The sequence below is a fragment of the Nerophis ophidion genome, linkage group LG06 (assembly GCF_033978795.1).
Source record: "Nerophis ophidion isolate RoL-2023_Sa linkage group LG06, RoL_Noph_v1.0, whole genome shotgun sequence".
In the NCBI taxonomy this organism is placed as follows: domain Eukaryota; kingdom Metazoa; phylum Chordata; class Actinopteri; order Syngnathiformes; family Syngnathidae; genus Nerophis; species Nerophis ophidion.
This window is the reverse complement of record NC_084616.1, coordinates 69,523,072-69,543,576: the sequence shown is the minus strand read 5'-3', so window position 1 is coordinate 69,543,576 and position 20,505 is coordinate 69,523,072. Positions and strand designations below refer to the sequence as shown.

The 20,505-nt window shown below is 40.5% G+C and overlaps 1 protein-coding gene across 1 annotated transcript in view; it reads left to right on the top strand.

Annotated features, from left to right (window-relative positions):
- The window catches only part of LOC133554616 (cilia- and flagella-associated protein 47-like), a 163,171-nt gene that overhangs the window by 50,000 nt on the left and 92,666 nt on the right, over positions 1-20,505 (top strand). Inside the window, exons 25-37 of the mRNA XM_061903567.1 lie at positions 411-630; positions 700-901; positions 4,529-4,640; positions 4,738-4,838; positions 6,254-6,354; positions 6,440-6,553; positions 6,624-6,843; positions 6,920-6,991; positions 13,706-13,843; positions 13,953-14,034; positions 18,228-18,323; positions 18,415-18,601; positions 18,682-18,779. Coding sequence (XP_061759551.1) covers positions 411-630; positions 700-901; positions 4,529-4,640; positions 4,738-4,838; positions 6,254-6,354; positions 6,440-6,553; positions 6,624-6,843; positions 6,920-6,991; positions 13,706-13,843; positions 13,953-14,034; positions 18,228-18,323; positions 18,415-18,601; positions 18,682-18,779 — 1,743 coding nt within the window. The remainder of the gene's footprint in view (positions 1-410; positions 631-699; positions 902-4,528; positions 4,641-4,737; positions 4,839-6,253; positions 6,355-6,439; positions 6,554-6,623; positions 6,844-6,919; positions 6,992-13,705; positions 13,844-13,952; positions 14,035-18,227; positions 18,324-18,414; positions 18,602-18,681; positions 18,780-20,505) is intronic.

Here is a 20,505-nt window from a genome sequence, read left to right as displayed (position 1 = left end):
ATCAAGTTTCATGAGGGGTTCCCTCAATAATCTCCTGATGATTGAGGGAACCCCTCATGAAACAGTTCTGTAGAGACGAAGTAGTCTTGTGATTTTTCCCACACCTACATATTGCGCTCTACCACGGTATCGAGCACTATTCTCTGGATAATCCAATCAAGATATATATATATATATATATATATATATATATATATATATATATATATATATATATATATATATATTAAAGGTAAATTGAGCAAATTGGCTATTTCTGGCAATTTATTTAAGTGTGTATCAAACTGGTAGCCCTTTGCACTAATCAGTACCCAAGAAGTAGCTCTTGGTTTCAAAAAGGTTGGTGACCCCTGCTCTACATTGTTTCTTTTGCAATCCAAGACATTGTTGAGGTTTCCTTTCATACTCAGACAGTAAAGCTGCAAGCAGAGTGCGAACAGAGCGTCAGTTGGCACAACATCCAAGGGAAGAGTTTGTGCTGGCGATTGGACTGCAGTGAAACAACATCACCGGAGGACGGAGGAGAAAAGGACCAGCCTCGTTTGTTTGTGTTTCCATCATCGGGTTGTCTGACGCCTGGCCAGTTAATCTGCTCGGCAGTCAGCATCATGCCCCAGGCTATCGCCACACGTAAGAAATTACCAGAGAACTCGCATTCATCTCTTACTGGCAGTATTTTCACATTTTCTATCCTGGTAGGCACAGTGACCGAACTTTCGCTCAGTCTTTACCTGGGAGACACAGACAGCAAGATGGGGGAACCTTACAAAGAGCTGCCAGTCACTATTATCCACCAGCTGCCCAATATCATTATCACCCCCCCACAACTGCTCCTGACACCAGTTCCCCTGGAAAGCAGCATTACAGCAAGACTCACCCTACTGGTCTCAGGATATACCAGGTGGCTACACAAGCAAACAGTTTTTATTTTTAGATGGAATATAACTCACAAAATGTTCACATTTATCATGTCATTAATTATAATAACTTAGCATGTTGCTACTACCAATATGTCTTTTATTGGTTATCATTATGTTTGTTGTGGTTGTTTGCCAGCTATGTGCAACAGTTTTAGGAGCACACACGCACACACACACTCATAGAGTGGAGCAAAAAAGTATTTAGTCAGCCACCAATTATGCAACTTCTCCGACTTAAAATAATGACAGAGGTCTGTAATTTTCATCATAGGTACACTTCAACTGTGAAACACTGAATGTGAAAAATAAATCCAGGAATTCACATTGTAGGAATTTTAAAGAATGTATTTGTAAATTATGCTGGACAATAAGTATTTGGTCAACCATTCAAAGCTCTCACTGATGGAAGAAGGTTTTGGCTCAAAATCTCACGATACATGGCCCCTTTCAGTCTTTCCTTAACACGGATCAATCGTCCTGTCCCCTTAGCAGAAAAACAGCCCCAAAGCATGATGTTTCCACCCCCATGCTTCACAGTAGTTATGGTGTTCTTGGGATGCTACTCAGTATTCTTCTTCCTCCAAACACGACGAGTTGAGTTTATACCAAAATGGATACATGGATGATACAGCAGAGGATTGGGAGAATGTCATGTGGTCAGATGAAACCAAAATAGAACTTTTTGGTATAAACTCAACTCGTCGTGTTTGGAGGAAGAAGAATACTGAGTTGCATCCCAAGAACACCACACCTACTGTGAAGCATGGGGGTGGAAACATCATGCTTTGGGGATGTTTTTCTGCTAAGGGGACAGGACGATTGATCCGCGTTAAGGAAAGAATGAATGGGGCCATGTATCGTGAGATTTTGGGCCAAAACCTCCTTCCATCAGTGAGAGCTTTGAATGGTTGACCAAATATATATTTTCCAACATAATTTACAAATAAATTCTTTAAAATTCCTACAATGTGAATTCCTGGATTTTTTTTCACATTCTGTCACTCACAGTTGAAGTGTACCTATGATGAAAATTACAGACCTCTGTCATCATTTTAAGTAGGAGAACTTTCACAATCGGTGGCTGACTAAATACTTTTTTGCCCCACTGTATGTGAAAGGTATGTGTATATATGAATATGAATGCTTTAATATTTCCCTTTGGCTCCACTTTGGACTGGACTCTCACAGTTGTGTCTGATCCACTGTGGATTGAACTTTTACAGTATCATGTTAGACCCGCTCGACATCCATTGCTTTCGGTCCTCCTAGAGGGGGGGGTGGTTCCCCACATATGCGGTTCCCTCCAAAGTTTCTAATAGTCATCATTGTCACTGTCTCCGACGTCCCACTGGGGTGTGTTTTCCTTGCCCTTATGTGGGCTCTACCAAGGATGTCGTTGTGGTTTGTGTTGTGGTTTGTGTTGTGGTTTGTGCAGCCCTTTGAGACACTAGTGATTTAGGGCTATATAAATAAACATTGATTGATTGATTGGTTGATAATATCTTAAATGCAATACAAAAAATAAGAGTATCTTTCCTTTTAAACAGAATGTTTTCAAAAACCTCACTTTTCCTCGGGTTTGGTTTTTGAAAAATATTTTATCAAAAGTTATCCTGTTCTTTGTTTATACCAAGATACAGCCAATCGTTGCACATAACAAACTAGTCAGTTTCACCATGTAACATTCAATGAAAAAATCCCACATTTTGCTGACTTGATTTTTTTAATAAGTATAACTGCAAAATAATCCAACATGTGTCAAAGTTAGTTGTTGACGAACCCCAAGATGCAGAAAAGGAGGGAGGCATTTTGCAGGAAAACATGGTTTGATTTAAAACGCTGAGACAAAAACAAACAAAGGGTACAAACAAAAAGCGCACACCTGGGCAGATAACAAACAAAAAGAGCTAGCATGGGAACTAGAAAATAAACGGAGCTTAGCATGGAAGCTAGCAAAAACAAAAAAGGGCCTAGCGTGGAAGCTAGCGGGTAGCGAGCAGGAAAACAGAAGTCGTACTTATAATATGAAAACTAACTTGGAAGCAGGGAACGAAAGACAATAAGCTACAAACCTCTATCGAATATAGCTTACCCCAACGCTGAATTGACACGATATGATACGACACGACAGGTAGCAACGACAAGAGCGACATCGACATGACAATAATCCAGCACTGACAGGAGGACAAAAGCAGGTACAAATAGGAGCGGGCTGATTGACACCAGGTTTGGCCAGTTGCCAATCAGCCGCAGCTGAGGAGAAAGCTCACAGGGAAAAAAACAGGAAACAGACAAAATAAGAGCGCTGACAGGAACTAAAAACAGGAAATACTAAACACACACAGAGGAAAAACTGAAACACAAACAAACTGTCAGTGGCAAGCCTGACACCATGGGACAAAAGAAAGTTGGAAGTGCAAACACTTTGGAAAAAAAAAGGTGAGAACACTATTGAATTTGAGAATTAACTCATAGGCCATTATGCATGTGGCGTCTGCCTGGCTCTCCCCTTATTGCCATCCACAACAACAAAAGTCTTCGATAAAGATAAAATTGATGCTAAATGTATTTATATTTTTAAATAATCGCATATTTGTATTTAATGCATGTGCAATTCTGATTATTCTCCATAACTGTGTTTTCTGTTAATATTGTTGGGTGTCTGGAACGGATTAATCAGATACACATTATTTCTAATGGGAAAAATTGCTTCAAATTCTTACAAATTGGTTTTTGTCTGACCTTTTGGAACATATTACCGGTAGTGGTTAGAGTGTCTGCCCTGAGATCGGTAGGTTGTGAGTTCAAACCCCGGCCGAGTCATACTAAAGACTATAAAAATGGGACCCATTACCTCCCTGCTTGGCACTCAGCATCAAGGGTTGGAATTGGGGGTCAAATCACCAAAAATGATTACCGGGCGCGGCACCGCTGCTGCCCACTGCTCCCCTCACCTCCCAGGGGGTGATCAAGGGTAATGGGTCAAATGCAGAGAATAATTTCGCCACACCTAGGGTGTGTGACAATCATTGGTACTTTAACTTTAACAAAAAAGTGGTACTACTTTAAACTATAATAATAATAAAGTTTAATATTATTTATTATTATTGTTTATTGTGAGCGAACAGTGGTGCTGAATTTCCCCCAGAAATCAATAAAGTACTTTCTATTCTATTCTATTCTATTCTACTTTGACTAGGTCTCATTTAATTTTGTACAGTATTAATCATTCATGGGAGTGTGTTGTAAGTATGAAATTGCGTAACACGATACTGATTGGACCTAGAGAAGATGTATGTTCTCTTAGCTTTAGAATTTGCTTCCTGGTAGTTAAGTAGCATTTCACCCACTTTAAAACAAACCCCAAGTTCCATGTGTGTAACCTTTTCATTAAGATGTTAAATACTGTACATACCTGTTCATAAGACATTCAGCGGGTTTCTTTATGCTTAAAGGATTAAGTCAACATTCATTATTCAATGTTAGATTGGATTCTGAATTTGGCTTCAAAGTATAATGGCCGCTACTGTTTTGTTTTGAAAAAAGACATTTTAAAGCCGCCAGACTTCATGCTTGCTTTGTTGACATTTCTGTTACGTTCTACGTAGTGGAACCCAGTTATCAGCTGAGGTGGACGAGGTGGAACTAGAGCATGGAACCAAGGTCCAACCAATCTGTGTCACCTTCCCAGAGGGCAACAACATCCCTGCCCAGGACAAGGTCAGGCTTGACTTACTCTGACCATGATGTTGATGGACATGTCACCATTCACCACAGTGATGTGTTAAAGTAATGGATTTGTCACCCATGAACACAGGCAGGCACTGTGACGTCGCTGATCTGCAGAGTGTCTTTTTTTTCCACAGTCTCTCTCTCCATTTGCACAAGCATCACCTTCACTGACCACCTCAATAACAGGTGACACTTTGTGCACAGCAACAACTGTGACAACATGTAATGCTTTTAAGTGTTGATATGCAGCTTCTTAAGACGCGCGTGTCCACCTAAAGAATATTTTAGGCACCAGTGTAAATACAAGTCATTGTTGACTAGGGCTGCGAATCTTTGGGTTTCCAACGGTTCGATTCAATATCGATTCTTGGGGTCACGATTCGATAATATATCGATTTTTTTCGATTCAACGCAATTCTCGATTCAAAAACGATATTTTTCCGATTCAAAACGATTCTGTAATTATTCAATACGTGGGATTTAAGCAGGATCTACTCCAGTCTGCTGACATGCAAGCAGAGTAGTAGATTTTTTTTAAAAAGCTTTTATAATTTTAAAAAACAATGTTTTATCAACTGATTGCAATAATGTAATTTTTTTTTTAAACTAGTAAACGAACCAAAAATATGACTTATTTTATCGGTTGGGGACATCTCTACGCTGCTGAGCCGCCTCCGCTTGAGATGGTCTCCTGTGGACGGGACTCTCGCTGCTGTCTTGGATCCGCTTGAACTGAACTCTCGCGGCTGTGTTGGAGCCACTATGGATTGAACTTTCACAGTATCATGTTAGACCCGCTCGACATCCATTGCTTTCGGTCCCCGAGGGGGGGGTGGCCCACATTTGAGGTCCTCTCCAAGGTTTCTCATAGTCAGCATTGTCACTGGCGTCCCACTGGATGTGAATTCTCCCTGCCCACTGGGTGTGAGTTTTCCTTGCCCTTTTGTGGGTTCTTCCGAGGATGTTGTAGTCGTAATGATTTGTGCAGTCCTTTGAGACATTTGTGATTTGGGGCTAACATTGATTGATTGATTGATTGATTGATTATCTTTGTGAAAATATTGGACACAGTGTGTTGTCAAGCTTATGAGATGCGATGCAAGTGTAAGCCACTGTGACACCATGTTCTTTTTTTTTTACATTTCTATAAATGTCTAATGATAATGTCAATGAGGGATTTTTAATCGCTGCTATGCTGAAATTATAACTAATGTTGATACTGTTGTTGATAATATTCATTTTTGTTTCACTACTTTTGGTTTGTTCTGTGTCGTATTTGTGTCTCCTCTAAATTGCTCTGTTTATTGCAGTTCTGAGTGTTGCTGGGTCAGGTTTGGTTTCGGAATTGGATTGCATTCTTATGGTATTGCTGTGTAGTGGTTTGTTGGATTGATTAAAAAAAAAATATGTAGATTTAAAAAAAAATGAGAATCGATTCTGAATCGCACAACATATTCGATTCGTATTCAAATCGATTTTTTTCCCACACCCCTTTTGTTTACCCTCGAAAAAAACTGCAAAAGCCGGTTTGCCATGGCAACAATGTTATTAATTCATTATTATGCTTTTAGATTTAGCAGAATTTCCTGTTGTTGTCGCAGGTTTCGGATGAAGCTGTATGCTACAAGCGACAACTGCCTGTTGACTGTTTGGCCCCAAATGGCTCTCCATCGCTCCACGCAACAGATAGTTCTTAAGGCCGGTACGCTATTATTTCCACAAGCACACATCCATATTTGTCAACCAAGTTAACGGTGTGTACTTTTCCTTGTTTGTTTGCCATTAAGGCGCAACGATTATTGAAGCCATCTCAAATCACACACCGAGTTCTGCATCTGGTCCGACTTCCTCCTCCTCACCGTTTGAACCCAGCACCTCGACACCGAAGAACTCATCATCAGGTCAGAAATTGTCTCAGATGATCACAACTGTAACGGTTTTGTGGCACCTAACCAAAATGTTTTTGTTTAGACTTCTTCACACAAAGTGACAGCGGGAGTCTAATCAGCAGCCAAAGTTGTCCAAACGCAGACACCCCACTGACTGATGTCGGACTCCCACAATTCCCTGCTTCAACCTCAGCGGAGGGTCAATATTTCCAGGATGTCTTATTAGCATTGGAGAGGTGGTTTAGCCTCTTTGGCTGGCCAAGTGGGCCGTATCCCATCACAATACCACACACACTTAGAAGGTAAATTGTCTTTTTCAGTGTCACCTTGGATGTGGTCATTCCACCTGTTTGTCACTTTTTATATTCCCTTCTTCAGAACTGTGTTCAAATTTGAACTTGGTACCACAATTGGACGGACTCACCGCGTCACCCTGAATAAAGACACCAGGTATGCACATCACGGTCATGGTTTGTTTGTTCCAAACATGCTCGTTGACAGTACATTATACGTCAGTAAATCGTAATGCGCCATATTTCATTGTCTTTAATGCCATCAGTATTGTAACGCTCAAAATACTAATTCATTACATTATCTAATAGTGGAAAAGGCAGTGGTAATGGCCCCTTATTTCCTCGTTAATGATTATGATTAGGCCGGGAGCACTTTTTAAGGACCTACTGCAAAAATGATCATCGATGACCCTTGCAACATTTTTACTTCGGAGTTTAATGACTTGCTGGCAGATGTTTGGACCTTAAAGACCTACTGAAATGAGATGTTCTTATTTAAACGGGGATAGCAGGTCCATTCTGTGTCATACTTGATCATTTCGCGATATTGCCATATTTTTGCTGAAAGGATTTAGTAGAGAACATCGACGATAAAGTTCGCAACTTTTGGTCGCTAATAAAAAAGCCTTACCTGTATTGGAAGTAGCAGACGATGTGCGCGTGACGTCACGGGTTGTAGGGCTCCTCACATCCTCACATTGTTTATAATCATAGCCAACAGCAGCAAGTGCAGTTCGGACCGAGAAAGCGACGATTTCCCCATTAATTTGAGAGAGGATGAAAGATTCGTGGATGCGGAAAGTTAGAGTGAAGCACAAAAAAATAAAAAGGCGACGGCTCCAGGCGACGACAGTGTGAGCGATTCAGATGTTATTAGACACATTTACTGGGATACATCTGGAAAATCCCTTATCTGCTTGTTGTGCTAATAGTGTTTTAGTGAGATTATAAAGTCATACCTGAAAGTCGGAGGGCTGCGGTGAACGCCAGTGTCTCTGAGAGAAGCCATGGAGGAGCCAAGGTCACAGCTGCCTTTTTGACAGCTACAGGAGGAGGTCGCATAATCGCATAATCCACTCAAATCTCCGGTAATATCACAATTTTCCCATCTAAAAACTTGCTGGTTGACGTAGAGAAACATGTTCGCTCGACCGCTCTGTGTTAAAGCTTCACAACAAACTAAGAAACACTGGCTGTGTTTTGATTGCTAAAGGCAGCTGCAATCCAACGCTTTCCACCAACAGCATTCTTTTTTATAGTCTCCATTATTAATTGAACAAATTGCAAAAGATTCAGCAACACAGATGTCCAATATACTGTTGCGCGATAAAAAGAGACGACTTTTAGCCGTGAGTGGTGCTGCGCTAAAATGTCCCCTCCAACCAATAACGTCACAAACACGCGTCATCATAAGCGTCATCATTCTGCGACGTTTTCAACAGGAAACTCTGCGGGAAATTTAAAATTGTAATTTAGTAAACTAAACCGGCCGTATTGGCATGTGTTGCAATGTCAATATTTCATCATTGATATACAAACTATCAGACTGTGTGGTCGGTAGTAGTGGGTTTCAGTAGGCCTTTAAAGGCTATGTGTTGTGTTATTTTAAGGCAGAAATAAATATAGACTATTAACCAAGCTGTACACTGACTATGTACATTTTTCTCAAAGTGTCATTTCTTCAGGGTGAAAAATGTTTACAGAAATGTGAGGGGTACACCCACTTTTAAGAAGTGCATTATATAGCTTATGCACTGAAATAGAAGAAACGTTTTTACAATGAGAGTTAATAATCAAAGTTTGTAGATACATAGAAAATAAGGTAAATAGATTAAGATGATTAAATAAATAAAAATTATGAGCAAAAAAAATGACTTAAAGGGGCCTTAAAGTGTATTTTGAATATATTTACAGCGCTTCACATTTGTTGTTACAGCCTTATTCCAAAATGGAATACATTTTTTTTTCATCAAAATTCTACACACAATACCCCATCATGACAATGTAAAAATGTTTTTCAGAGCTTTTTGCAAATTTATTAAAAATAAAACCTAAGAAATCGCATGTACAAAGGACATTTGTGATTTGGGGCTATATAAATAAACATTAAACATTGATTGAATTCACAGCCTTTGGTCAATACTTTGTTGATCAATCAATCAATCAATCAATCAATGTTTACTTATATAGCCCTAAATCACTAGTGTCTCAAAGGGCTGCACAAACCACTACGACATTCTCGGTAGGCCCACATAAGGGCAAGGAAAACTCACACCCAGTGGGACATCGGTGACAATGATGACTATGAGAACCTTGGAGAGGAGGAAAGCAATGGATGTCGAGCGGGTCTAACATGATACTGTGAAAGTTCAATCCATAATGGATCCAACACAGTCGCAAGAGTCCAGTCCAAAGCGGATCCAACACAGCAGCGAGAGTCCCGTTCACAGCGGAGGAGGCAAGAAAACATCCCAAGCGGAGGCGGATCAGCAGCGCAGAGATGTCCCCAGCCGATACACAGGCGAGCAGTACATGGCCACCGGATCGGACCGGACCCCCTCCACAAGGGAGAGTGGGACATAGGAGAAAAAGAAAAGAAACGGCAGATCAACTGGTCTAAAACGGGAGTCTATTTAAAGGCTAGAGTATACAAATGAGTTTTAAGGTGAGACTTAAATGCTTCTACTGAGGTGGCATCTCGAACTGAGGGCATTCCAGAGTACTGGAGCCCGAAATGAAAACGCTCTATAGCCCACAGACTTTTTTTGGGCTTTGGGAATCACCTTTGGTAGAAATTACAGCCTCAAGTCTATTTAAATGCGATGCCACAAGCTTGGCCCACCTATCTTTGGGCAGTTTCGCCCATTCCTTTTTGCAGCACCTCTCAAGCTCCACCAGGTTGGATGGCAAGCGTCGATGCACAGCCATTTTCAGATCTCTCCCAAGATATTCAATTGGATTCAAGTCTGGGCTCTGGCTGGGCCACTCCGGGACATTTACAATGTTGCCCTGAAGCCATTTCTTTGATAGCTTGGCTGTGTGCTTAGGGCCGTTGTCCTGCTGAAAGATGAAACGTTGCCCCAGTCTACGATCAAAAGGTGTACTTTGGAACAGGTTTTTATCCAGGATGTCTCTGTACATTGCTGCATTTCCCTCTATCCTGAGTAGTCTACCAGTTTCTGTGGCAGAAAAACACCCCCACAGCATGATGATTCCACAACCATGCTTCTCTGTAGGGATGATATTGGTCTGGTAATGAGCGGTGCCTGGTTTCCTCCAAACATGATGCCTGGCATTCACACTAAATAGTTCAATCTTTGGCTCATCAGACCAAAACATTTTATTCATCATGGTCTGAAAGTCTTTCTGGTACAATTTGGCAAACTCCAGGTCTACCATGTGCCTTTTACGAAGGAATGGCTTCCGTCCGGCCACTCTACCATACATGTTTGATAGATGGATTGCTGCAGTGATGGTTGTCTTTCAGGAAGGTTCTCTTTTCTCCACAGAGGAATGCTGTAGTTCTGAAAGAGTGAGCTCCTGGGTCTTGTTCACCTCCCTGACTAGGGCCCTTCTCCTCTGACCGCTCAGTTTAGAGGGTCTTGTTCACCCCTTGACTAGGGCCTTTCTCCCCTGATCGCTCAATTTAGATAGCCGACCAGCTCTAAGAGGAGTCCTGGTGGTTCCAAACTTCTTCCATTTACAGACGATAGAGACGACTGTGCTCATTGGGACCTTCAAGGCAGCAGGTATTTTTATGTACCCTACCCCAGATTTGTGCCTCGAGACAATTCCTTCGACCTTATTTTGGTGTGTGCTCTGCCATGCATGCATTGTCAAGTGTGGGACCTTATATATAGACCTTTCCAAATCATGTTTGAACCCACTGAATATACCACAGGTGGTAAAAACATCTCAAAGACGATCAGCTGAAACAGATTTAATTTTTGACCTTCATGGCAAAGGCTGTACATGCACGTGTGATTTCTTATTTTTTTACTTTTATCACATTTTCAAAAATCTCGAAATACACTTTTTCACATTGTCATTATGGGGTTCCGTGTGGAAAAGTTTGAGGACACATGAATTTATTTCAATTTGGAATAAGGCTGTAACAAAACAACATATGGAAAAAGGGAAGTGCTGTGAATACTTTCTAGATCAGGGGTCGGCAACCTTTACCACTCAAAGAGCCATTTTGACCCGTTTCACAAAATAAAGAAAACAATGGGAGCCACAGAACTCTTTTGAAATATAAAATGAAATAACACTGCTTACAGAGTTTTTTTTACTTTGTGCTATGTATAAACCAGGGGTCTCAGACACGCGGCCCGCACCTTAATGTGAAAATTTAATGATAGTGGGGCCCGCGAGATTTTTGTGAATGCCGCTTGACAGCATCACATACCGAATGTCTGATCAACCTTTCTCGCGAATGTTTGCAGAATTTCCCTCGATTAATATTAACAAGGGCAACCTATGAAGGTGCTGCCTTTGACGCCCTCTACAACACATCCAATCAGCTTGCCAGTCCAATCACATGTTGTACGAAGCTTCTGCTGACATACGCAACCGATTGCAAGGCATACTTGTTCAACCGCCATACATATTAAACAACTTTAATACTCTTACTAATATGCGCCACACTGTGAACCCACACCAAACAAGAATGACAAACACATTTTGGGAGAACATCGGCACTGTAACACAACATAAACACAAAATAACAAATACCCAGAATCCCATGCATCCCACTCTTCCAGGCTACATTATACACCCTGCTAGCACCAAATCTCCCCACCCCTTCCGTGCGTCGGTTGAGTTGGGCGGGATTGGAGGGGGCGGGGTTTGGTGCTAATGTAGCCCGGAAGAGTATGGATGCATGGAATTCTGGGTATTTGTTCTTTCGCGTTTATGTTGTGTTACAGTGCCGATGTTCTCCCAAAATGTGTTTGTCCTTCTTGTTTGGTGTGGGTTCACAGTGTGGCGCATATTAGTAAGAGTGTTAAAGTTGTTTATATTACAACCCTCAGTTTAACCTGTATGGCTGTTGACTAAGTATGTGTTGCAGTCGCTTTCGTGCCTTAACAGACGCTGAACATAATATGACCAGTCGACATGCAGATTGCGTGATGTAAAAGCGGGCGCGACGACATGTTGAGGTTAAAGACATTTCCATCACTGCACACCCTCAGTATTGTAGTCCAGGTGAAAATTGGAGAATGTAATCCCCGGGTGATTTCTAAGAGAGGCACTAAAATCCGCAAACCTCACAAATAGTCGTTGGGGTCGGCAATTTAGCAGCTGAGCCACATCAGAGAGATCAAAGTCCGTAGCCGCGGGTTGCCGACCCCTATTCTAGATGCACTGTATCATGCAAAACAAACTTTTCTTATCTATCGGTACCTGTTTTTGTGTAAATGGGTGTGGTGGGCGTGGCAGGACCGGCTTCGAGATTAGCGACGGGTGAGTGGATGACATAGCTGACAGTGTTTGTCTAATCACCTGTCGCTCTGTTAAAGGCAGCAGCCTGGAAGGAAAAGGGGTGGTTGATGGTCGTTGTTGGTGGGTAGTGGAGCATGAGTGAGAACGAGAGCGAAATTTTACACACAAGAGACAAATTGCTGAAAAGCAAAGCCAAGGACGATTTATTTAAAAAAATAAACCTTGTGTGAACCTGGAAGAGCCTGTCATGTCGGTGTTTGGTGGTCCGCAGAACCGGGAAGAAAGAGTCTTCCACAATGGGATACCCATAAATCACGAAAATTTGAAATCAAATAATGGAGGCATGGTTGAGATATTTATAAAACACTATTGCCTATTTCCAGTTATGCTCCAAATGAGTTGTTTGGAATTTGAGACTGTAGTGGCAAACTTTGCCTAACTTTGCCTTAGTTATGTAATTTCCAGAATGGTAGAGGTTTACCCAAAGAACTTTGCGTGAGTCCGCCATATTTTTCAGTTGCAGTCAATAATTTCCTTATTTTTCTCTATTTTGTTGCCGTGGACTCGTACCTGCACATGCATCCTTCACTGTTGCCATTTCTGATAAAAAAAGGTAGTGTATAGTTCCAACCTGTATTTGTCAATAGACTTAATATGGAAGCGCTAAAAACCACAACGTAGTTGACGGGTTGGAGACGCATTCGAAGGGGACTGGGCCTGGAGGAGGTCTTTTGCATGGAAATAAGACCGCCCACAAAACCGCCCATTCTGAAGACAGGGTTAAAAAGAGGCTTGAAGATCTTCTGTAAAACAAAATCTATGCACATTTTTTATCAAAGAACCGCCATTAAATGTTATGTAAACCACAAGGTAGTGTTTTAATATGTAGGAAAAAAATCATAATATGACCCCTTTCTATAACGCTTATGCAGCGAGGAAAAGTTAAGACAAAAAATAATTGATAAAAATTAACAAATGGTAACACATCAAATGAAATTAAAATAAATGGTAATGAATATAAAAAAGAGGAAAAACAAATATAAGGATTAAATATAAACCATTAAATAAATACTGACCAAAACATTGTATAATGTCTGAAAATATGATTTTTATGTCTGAAAATATTATTATTATGTCTGAAAATATTATTTAAAAAAAAAAAAAAAAGAAGTACAAAATGTCTGGTGTGTTAAAGGAGGTGCTTTTTGTTGCACCCATTAACGTATTTATATATTTTTTTGTATTTGGAAGTTTTCTTTCTTTCAATGTATTTTATTTATTTATTTTTTCTTTTCTTGTTGTTGTTCTTTGTTTTATGTGAAGATTGCCGAAATAAAAATACATTGATTGATTAATGCGTATAATAAATATCAGATATAGTTTGTTGTTATTGTTTTTTGTTTATTTCGAACCTTTCTTTATGTAGGGCTGCAGTGGAGATGATGAATCATCTGGCTGGCAGGCAGATTCCTAATGTTCCTCACTGTCAGACCTTTTCCATGGACATAAAGCAACGTATCCATCAGCTGCTCCTGCAACATGAGGTCATTCTCGCTTTTCTCAGGTACAATTGCGTTGTAACCCTTAAGTACCTTCAAAACTTGCAGCAACAAAGCAAATAAATGTAATGACACAAATAAGAAACAGGTTTTGAAGTATAAATTTGTGTTCAGATCACAGGGAGCCTGTTTAGGTCACATCCGACCTGAGTACCTACTTGATGTGCAGGAGTTCAAGCTATGGTGCTCCTTAAAGGTATACACACACTGACTCAAAACGTTGATTTCATTTGGAACTGTCAAAATAATAATGACTTCTATAACTAATTCATTACCGCATTCATCGGAGTATAAGTCGCTCCGGAGTATAAGTCGCACCTGCCGAAAATGCATAATCAAGAAGGGGAAAAACATATATAAGTCGCACTGGAGTATAAGTCACATATTATGGGGAAACGTATGTGATAAAACCCAACACCAAGAATAGACATTTGAAAGGTAATTTAAAATAAATAAAAAATAGTGAACAACAGGCTGAATAAGTGTACGTTATATGACGCGTAAATAACAAACAGAGAACGTGCCTGGTATGTTATCATAACATATTATGTTAAGAGTCATTCAAATACAAACTCCGTTTCCATATGAGTTGGGAAATTGTGTTAAATGTAAATATAAACGGAATACAATGATTTGCAAATCATTTTCAACCCACATTCAATTGAATATGCTACAAAGACAACATATTTGATGTTCAAACTGATAAACATTTTTTTGTGTGCAAATAATTATTAACTCTAGGACTTGATGCAGCAACACGTGACAAAGAAGTTGGTAAAGGTGGCAATAAATACTGTATAAGTTGAAGAATGCTCATCAAACACTTATATGGAGCATCCCACATGTGTGCAGGCTAATTGGTAACAGTTGGGTGCCATGATTGGGTATAAAAGCAGCTTCCATGAAATGCTAAGTAATTCACAAACAAGGATGGGGTGAGGGTCCCCACTTTGTAAGCAAATTGTCGAACAGTTTTAGAACAACATTTCTCAACGAGCTATTGCAAGGAATTTAGGGATATGACCATATATGGTCCGTAAAATCATCAACAAGTTCAGAGAATCTGGAGAAATCACTGCATATAAGCGATGATATTACAGACTTTTGATCCCTCAGGTAGTATTGCATCAAAAACCGACATCAGTGTGTAAAGGATATCCCCACATAGGCTCAGGAAGACTTCATAAAACCACTGTCAGTAACTACAGTTGGTCGGTTCATCTGTAAGTGCAAGTTAAAACTCTACTATGCCCAAGGCATGGGTAACTTACACATCTGTGAAGGCACCATTAATGCTGAAAGGTCACTACAGGTTTTGGAGCAACATATGTTGTCAACCAAGCAACGTTATCATGGATGCCCCTGCTTATTTCAGCAAGACAAGTGTTACAACAGCGTGGCTTTATAAAAAAAGAGTGCGGGTACTTTCCTTGCCTGCCTGCAGTCCAGACCTGTCTCCCATCGAAAATGTGTGGCGCATTATGAAGCATAAAATACGAAAGCGGAGACCCCGGACTGTTGAACGACTGAAGCTCTACATAAAACAAGAATGGGAAAGAATTCCACTTTCAAAGCATCAACAGTTAGTTTCCTCAGCTCCCAAACGTTTATTGAGTGTTGTTAAAAGAAAAGGTGATGTAACACAGTGGTGAACATGCCTTTTCCCAACTACTTTGTCACGTGTTGCAGCCATGAAATTCTAAGTTGATTATTATTTGCCAAATAAAATAAGGTTTATAACTTTGAACATCAAATATGTTGTCTTTGTAGTGCATTCAATTGAATATGGGTTGAAAAGTATTTGCAAATCATTGTATTCCGTTTATATTTACATCCAACACAATTTCCCAACTTAAATGGAAACGGGGTTTGTAATTATAACATATAAAACATGCTATACGTTTACCAAACAATCTGTCTCTCCTAATTGCTAAATCCGATGAAATCTTATACGTCTAGTCTCTTACGTGAATGAGCTAAATAATATTTTTTGATATTTTACGGTAATGTGTTAATAATTTCAGACATAAATCGCTCCTGAGTATAAGTCGCACCCCGGGCCAAACTATAAAAAAAACAAACTGCGACCTATAATCCGAAAAATATGGTATTTTGTTTGTAATGCATATCCACATTAAGGTGGGGCGCGAGGAGGGGTACACCCTTTACTGGTCGCCAGCCAATTGCAGGTCACAGAAAGGGATCTCAGAAAGACACGCCACAGTTCTTGAAACTTTGCCAAGCAACTGTTCAATGTCACCCTAATCTTTTCCAGATTAACATCTTTAATCCAGCGTCGTGTGACAATATTGTTTCAAGGATAACTCCTAAACCAAACATGCAGTATGTGTAAAGCTGCCTTTGTCAATTTATCTCTGTTAGTTTTACCAAAAACATGTGCTTTTGTAAGGTTTGCAAACGCAAAAATTTGTTTTTAACTCAAAATGACAGTTATGTTCTTAGAATCCGGAGAAAACTCATTTGAAGCAATAAAAATTAGTTTCACGGATAGCTCGGTTGGTAGAGCGGCCGTGCCAGCAACTTGAGGGTTGCAGGTTTGATCCCCGCTTCCGCTATCCTAGTCACTGCCGTTGTGTCCTTGAGCAAGACACTTTACCCACCTGCTCCCAGCGACACCCACACTGGTTTAAAATGTAGAAATTCAGGTTTCACTATGTAAAGCGCTTTGAGTCATTAGAGAAAGAGCGCTATATAAATATAATTCACTTCACTTCACTTCAAACATGCAATATGTCTAAATATGCCTGTATTAATGTATCTCTGTTAGTTCTATTGAAAACATTTTCTTTTGTTAGGTTTGCAAACACAAAATTTAGTTTTTAACTCAGTATGACAGTATTGTTCTCAGAATCTTAGCCAAGACATCCAGGGGGTTTACCTTGCTCCTCTGCGGGAAGAGACTGCCGTCGTCCCTGAATAGATCGCACTCGGGCAGATTCAGTGGTGGTCTATTTTCCAATATTGCAGATTTCGTTGACTTTATCATTGGAAATGCATCTGCTTTGAGTGTCGCAGGATATTGACACATTCCATCCATCCATCCATCCATCCATCCATCCATCCATCATCTTCCGCTTATCCGAGGTCGGGTCGCGGGGGCAACAGCCTAAGCAGGGAAACCCAGACTTCCCTCTCCCCAGCCACCTTGTCTAGCTCTTCCCGGGGGATCCCGAGGCGTTCCCAGGCCAGCCGGGAGACATAGTCTTCCCAACGTGTCCTGGGTCTTCCCCGTGGCCTCCTACCGGTTGGACGTGCCCTAAACACCTCCCTCGGGAGGCGTTCGGGTGGCATCCTGACCAGATGCCCGAACCACCTCATCTGGCTCCTCTCGATGTGAAGAAGCAGCGGCTTTACTTTGAGTTCCTCCCGGATGAAAGAGCTTCTCACCCTATCTCTAAGGGAGAGCCCCGCCACCCGGCGGAGGAAACTCATTTCGGCCGCTTGTACCCGTGATCTTATCCTTTCAGTCATGACCCAAAGCTCATGACCATAGGTAAGGATGGGAACGTAGATCGACCGGTAAATTGAGAGCTTTGCCTTCCGGCTCAGCTCCTTCTTCACCACAACGGATCGGTACAACGTCCGCATTACTGAAGACGCCGCACCGATCCGCCTGTCGATCTCACGATCCACTCTTCCCCCACTCGTGAACAAGACTCCTAGGTACTTGAACTCCTCCACTTGGGGCAGGGTCTCCTCCCCAACCCGGAGATGGCATTCCATCCTTTTCCGGGCGAGAACCATGAATATTGACACATTCTTGTGTGGATATCGGAAAAATAACAGAGCTGATTTGACTTGTTGCGTGTAATAAGATTGAGAAAATGGCGGATTGCTTCATGTTGTGACGTCACGGGTGAAAGGTCATCGCTCGTCAGGCTATTAATTAAAAGGCGTTTAAATCGCCAAGTTCACCCTTTTGGAGTTCGGAAATCGGTTAAAAAAACATATGGTCTTTTTTTCGGCCACATCAAGGTATATATTGACGCTTACATAGGTCTGGTGATAATGTTCCCTTTTAAAACAATTAGAAATATTGCTTCTATTGTTTAAAAATATATCATACGTCAAATGGAATGAATTAAAAAACATTCCTGCAGTGTATTAAAAAAAATGTTGACATTGCATTTATTTTTCAATGTTGTGCCATCTAAAACTAAAATAGAATTATTGAACTATCCCCTAATGAAATAAATGCCAATATTTCTCTAAAACAATTATGCATGGTCATCTAAAATTAAGTAGAAGATGGATGGAATGCTCCACAAGTAAAACCCCCTTCTTTTTTTTTTTTTTTACTGCTGCTTGTCAATAAAAAAACACCTTGTGTGGGTACACTGTAATATATTGTATATGTTTGTCTTTCAGGCTAATGAGGAAGAACTTGGTGTGCCTTATAACAGTGCTCAATTTGAGTCTCTGAGCAAACGATCTTGGACTGATATGCTGCTGCAAATATACAAGGTCAAAAAAGCCTTCCATTTTGTGTCTATCATAGGTTATTTATAATTGGAACTTTTAATGGAAACACCAACCTTGACTGTTCCTCCACCAGGTTTTGGTGCTGTCTCGTGTATCACAGTGCAGTCCAAACGTAGATTGGCAAAAATGTTGTAAAGATGAAGACGGTATTCTCAACATCCACTCACTCCCCAGTAACCTGTACTCTCACCATGAGCTCCAGCTGCTATCGTGGCTGAATTTACACTATCAGTGCATGAGGGACAAAGTGTGGGGTTCAGGTATCTACATTGATAATCCTGCTTGATTTTGTGGAATGGTTGCAACTTTTCCAAAGTGCTCTTGTTCCTTCTGTTTGCAGGTACTATTCCACCAGTACGCTGGATTGTCAATTTTGACTTGGACTTGACTGATGGACTGGTGCTTGGCACTGTGCTCGCCGCCCACTGCCCATACCTGGTGAGTATGGAGGCATGAATAAAAAATGTAATCATTCATCCAATCACCCTTACACTGGAAACATGGCACTCTTAAAAAGAGTAAAAAAAAAAGATGTAATCCAAGTTAATTTTGCTTGAAATGAGCATAAATAAATCTGCCAATGGAACAAGTCATTATATTTAAAGGCCTACTGAAACCCACTACTACTGACCACGCAGTCTGATAGTTTATATATCAATGATGAAATATTAACATTGCAACACATGCCAGTACAGTCGGTTTAGTTTACTAAATAGCAATTTTTTATTTCCCGCGGAATTTCTTGTTGAAAACGTTGCGGAATGAGGACTCGTGCGCGTGATGTCACGGACTGTCAGGAAATATTAGCGCAGCACCAGTTACGGCTAAAAGTCGTCTCTTTTCATGGCGCAATTAAACAGTATTCTGGACATCTGTGTTGCTAATTCTTTTGCAATTTGTTCAATTCATATTGGAGAAGTCAAAGTAGAAAGATGGAGTTGGGAAGCTTTAGCCTTTAGCTACACAAACACACAGTGATTCCTTGTTTAAAATTCCCGGAGGTGAAGCTTTACTATGGATCAGAGCGGTCAAGCGAACATGGATCCCGACCACTTGTCAACCGGCAGGTTTCGGTGAGAAAATTGTGTTAAAAAGTCGCCTCTTACCGGAGATCTGTGGAGTTTGCGCCGTCCTTGAATCTGCCGTCGACTTCCTTCAGACCCTGGCCTCAATACACCCGTGGACACTCCTCTTTCGACTATCAGGTACTATTTAATCTCACTAAAACACTAGCAACACAATACAAAGATAAGGGATTTCCCAAAGTTATCCTAGTAAATGTGCCTAAAAACATCTGAATCCATCCCAACGCAATCGCCTTTTTTTTTTTTTACTTTGTTTATTTAATTTTTTTTTTTCTAGTCGTTCGCTATCAATATCATCATCCACAAATCTTTCATCCTCGCTCAAATTAATGGGGAAATTGTTGTTTTCTCGGTCCGAACAGCTCTTGCTGCTGGAGGCTCCCATTAAAAACAATGTGAGGACGTTAGGAAACCTCACCCTTGTGACGTCATCGTCTGCGACTTCCGGTACAGGCAAGGCTTTTTTATCAGCACCAAAAGTTGCGACCTTTATCGTCGATGTTCTCTACTAAATCCTTTCAGCAAAAATATGGCAATATCGCGAAATGATCAAGTATGACACATAGAATGGACCTGCTATCCCCGTTTAAATAAGAAAATCTCATTTCAGTAGGCCTTTAAGCTTACAGAACTTAAAAGTATCTTGAAATTAGCAATTAAAACGTATTATTATCTATACTAGTTTTGTGAAAATGTATGCTTTACAACAGGGGTAGTGAACCTATGGCTCTAGAGCCAGATGTGGCTCTTTTGATGACTGCATCTGGCTCTCAGATAAATCTTAACTGACATTGCTTAACATGATAAGTAATTGATAATTCCGCTGGTAATCACAGTGTCAAAAATATAAAACATTCTCATGCATTTTAATCCATCAATCCGTTTTTCTGCCGCACCTGTTCAAGAAGTCATATTAAGTATTTTATATATTGTTGGTTAGCTTCAGAATAACAATGTTATTAAGAAGAATAAGAGACTTATTATACTCTAAAAATGGTGGTCTTACTTAAAAATGCACGCATTTAGTTGTATTCAGTCATAAAAAAATATATTATATGGCTCTCACGGAAATACTTTTT